The sequence below is a fragment of the Bison bison genome, unplaced genomic scaffold (assembly GCF_000754665.1).
Source record: "Bison bison bison isolate TAMUID 2011002044 unplaced genomic scaffold, Bison_UMD1.0 scf7180017864492, whole genome shotgun sequence".
Taxonomy (NCBI): domain Eukaryota; kingdom Metazoa; phylum Chordata; class Mammalia; order Artiodactyla; family Bovidae; genus Bison; species Bison bison.
Window position 1 is genome coordinate 10,066,625 of NW_011495051.1, and position 3,787 is coordinate 10,070,411.

Genomic DNA, 3,787 nt, shown 5'->3' on the forward strand with positions numbered 1-3,787 from the left:
GAGGGGCAGCCGGCGGGGGTCTGGGGAGGCCGGGGGAAAGGAATCATGGGGGGCTGTGTGTGTGTGACTGGTGGTGATGTTGGTTCTGTCACTTCCTGGGTTTGCAGTGAGGGATAATACAAGGAATCATGAGTACCAGCCACTGTGAAGCAGCTTGAATGCCCTGGGCATTATGGGAAGCACATTCCATATATGTCTTATCAAATCCTCATAGCTGCCTTGCACTGTAGATAACCATCATCACCAGTTAAGAGGAGGAATTGGGTGTTTAGAGAAGTGGAGTTACTTGCCCCCAAACATGAAACTAGAAGTGACCAAGCTGGGATTCAAACCAGATTTGCTGGCTCCAAAGCCTTGTTTTTTAAGACACAACTAATCTGTTTGTCTGAGGCCTCGGACCGAGTGACCCCTGCAGGAGTGCCCTGGGCCACCTGTGAGAAGTCACTACTGCCAGCCTGTTTGGAGCAGCCCTTGGGTGCTGTGCGTGGCATGATGAGCCCAGGGGTGGGAACACGTTGTTTTTCCTTTGCAGTATCGATTGGAGACCTTCAGTGAATCCAGGATAAGTGAATGGACTTTTCAGCCCTTTACCAGTAAGTGAGTTGTCTGATATCGGTGTAACTGGAAGCAGATATGGACGGGGCTGGTGGTGAATGTCAGGACTTGTCTTAGCTACTAACGCTGAGGAAGATGCTCTGCTGCCCTGAGCCTGATTTCCCATAAAACAACAGCATAGCCTTTCTTCCTGGAGCCTCCCCAGAGCTGAGCTTAGCAAACGCTTCCTTGTCCAAGAAGTGGTATGCAGGAGATCCTGAAAAAGTCGAGTGTTCGTCTTCTGCCACCTGGGGCCAGATGGCAAAGGGAGCAAGTGTGCTCGGGCGTCTGCCGGCCTCCAGGCCACCCCCAGCACCTCCCCGAGTCTCTAGACCCCCTCCTTGTTCAGTGCGCCACCCCGCCCTCTTCTGCAGCACCCAAAAGCTTAAGGCTGTCTGTCTGGGAGGCTCTGTGCTCAACCTGCTTTCCACGCTGACCACTATGGCCTGTCCTCCAAGGCTCAGCTCACGGGTCCCCTCTTTTAGGAAGCCTATGAAGATTTCCTCTCCTGAACCCTTCACTCACTCAGCTCTGGTCCAAAGCACTTACCGCGTCATATGCCATTGTATCGTGGTTGTTGCTGAGTCTGTCTCCTTGAATGGAGGAGGAGGACGAGAAAGAAGGCGATGGTGGGAGTGGTGAGGGTAGCAGTTCCAGTCCTTGTTTATTGATCGCTCAGCACGTACTAGCCCTGGGCTAATAAGCATTGGTGTGCCTTCTGCTACGCAGTTTTACTACCATCGTGGCACCATTAGCCCCCATTTAGAGAGGAGGGAATTGCAGGGCACAGAGGTAGAGGAGCTGGGGTGGGCTTCTGCAGCCAGGAAGTACAAAGAAACAGGAGTCAGCCAGATCTGTTCAACTTCAGAGCTTAGGTTCTTAACCACAGACTCTAAGGGGACCTGTGCCTACCAATCCCTTGGCCCCGGGTTGAGCCTAATACCTGGTACCAGGTGAAGGTCCAGACTCTTTGATGAGTAAATGAAAGCTGGTACTCCCAGCTGTCTGCTGGTCATAACATGACCCCTTTCTCTGTCAGATCACTCCGTGGATGGGCCACAAAGAGGAACCTCCCCCAGGCTCTGGGACATCAAGGTCCAGGTTCCCCCAATGTTTCAGGAAGACACTAGGAGGTTCCAAGTCCCTCACTCATCATTGGTCAAGGTAACTTGTTTATTGGAGACTTTACTCCTCTCTGAGCTGGTTTTTCTGGCACTGTGGTTTCTTCAAACTTTATCCTTTTAAAAAGGAAACTGAAAGTCTAGGCTGGTGGTTCATTCCTTGCCCATCAAATGCACAGAATTCTAAGGAAACCCAGTCTATGGGATGTAGGCTCATACAAAATTCCACGTAGCATAGGGAGCATTCACATAGCAACAGGATGGTATGAAATTGTCACCAGCTTTGAATAGTGAGCATTCATATTCTTAGGCCCTCTGAGTGTTTTTATCCTTTTTATTTTTTGGCCCATCGGTAAATAGCTGAATGAAACAAATATAAAACAAAATTAAAGCATCATGGGATTTTTTTAAATGGAAGTCATTAGGGGAGCAGAATTCGACATCCGTGCTGTTTTACAGAAATGTACTCAGGACAGGCAGCGAGGGTAGCCTAGTGTGTTGTAAAGACACAGCCAAGATGTTTATGTTATGTTCTCATCTAATCACCTGCCTTGTTTTCACTGTAGAACTTGATTCAAGCGTGTCGTTTTACCCTCTGAGTTTTCACAGCGTCATAAGATGAAAACGACTTTGAGAGACCAAGAAAGTGTTTCATTCTGTTCTCCAGGGCGGAAAAGCTATTTTGATTCAGTTATTGAATTCCAGTAGCTACCTCACTGCCTTTTGCAAAAATACCCTGTTTTTCTCTCTTTTTTTAAAATGGCTTCTGTTCCCAAAGACTCCTTTAGCCACCTGTTAGGCAAAGGATACTGGCTTTTGTGGTTTAGCCTGGGAGTATGAGTTAAGACATGGGAGTCAGAGACCAGGTCTCCCCATCTTAGCATCCAGGACAGACTGGAGCTCCGAGATGGTAATGTGACCTCCTTGGCTTGGCGTTCAAGGCTCTTTGGAATCCTTGTCATGAGCGAATGGCCATCTTCCCACTGTGGCCTGAACTGCTGGACATTTATTTGGGGTACTGACATCCTGGGGGTGGGGGTGGTGAAATCAGGAACTACTGGTACCTGGGAAACGGGATCAAGGCGAGCATTTACTCTCAGGAATGCCACAAATGCCACGGGCGTGGACGCTACAAGTGCAGTGGCTGCCACGGGGCTGGCACGGTGAGTCACACGTTGCTGTTGGTGAGTAGGTGATGTGTGGGAGCAGGGCCCTGTGGGGGTGGAGTGCTGGGCTGGGGCCTGGGCCTCCCTGCACTAACAGTGGGATCTCAGTCAAGTCATCCTCCCTTTCCCGGCCTCCACTTTCCTGCCTGTAAAATGGGAACGTTGGATTGGCTGGTCTCTACTGACTTTATTTCACTTTGATGCTTCATGATTTTTATTCTTGTCTTTTTCCCTCCTCCACCTACAAACATTTATTGAGTACCTGCTCAGTGCAGCTGCAGGAGGACAGAGACCTGGGGTGCTCCTTGTGGGGACCCTCTGTCTGTGGGACAGAGAGACAGATGCCCAGGATTTACAGTGCAGGCACACGTGCCGAGAAGGGACACTCAGGGCCTTGCAGGGACAAGACTCGGGCCTTGGATTAGTTTCCCGGGGCAGCTGTAATAAAAGACCACAAACTGGGTGGCTTAAAGCAACAAATGTATTCTCTCAGAGTTCTGGAGGCCGGAAATCCAAAATCAAGGTGTCGGCAGGGTTAGTTCTGGGAGGCCCTGAGGGAGGTGCCATCTTATCCTTCCTCTAGACTTCTGGTGGCAGCTGGCAGTCCTCGGCTTGTAGCTGCCTCACCGCACCTCTGCCTCCATCGCTTTTCCGTGTGTGGGTCTCTGCCGTGCCACAGGGACACGGTCATTGGATACGGGGCCCACCCTTCTGCAGTGTGGCCTCACCGTTACCAATTGCATCTGCAAAGGTGATTGCCACATGCTGAGGCTCTGCTCGACGTGAATCTGAGGGTGAGGGGGTAACGTATACTGTTCAGCCCATGGTGGGCCCTTCAGCACCATCCAGGCCCCTGCGGCATCAGTGTTCTCTGCAGACCCCTGTAGGCACTGGCTGGCCCAGCAG

At 50.9% G+C, this 3,787-nt stretch overlaps 1 protein-coding gene across 1 annotated transcript in view; it reads left to right on the forward strand.

Annotated features, from left to right (window-relative positions):
• The window catches only part of SSUH2 (ssu-2 homolog (C. elegans)), a 23,250-nt gene that overhangs the window by 10,131 nt on the left and 9,332 nt on the right, over positions 1-3,787 (forward strand). The window contains exons 5-7 of the mRNA XM_010828415.1: positions 533-593; positions 1,634-1,758; positions 2,816-2,878. Coding sequence (XP_010826717.1) covers positions 533-593; positions 1,634-1,758; positions 2,816-2,878 — 249 coding nt within the window. The remainder of the gene's footprint in view (positions 1-532; positions 594-1,633; positions 1,759-2,815; positions 2,879-3,787) is intronic.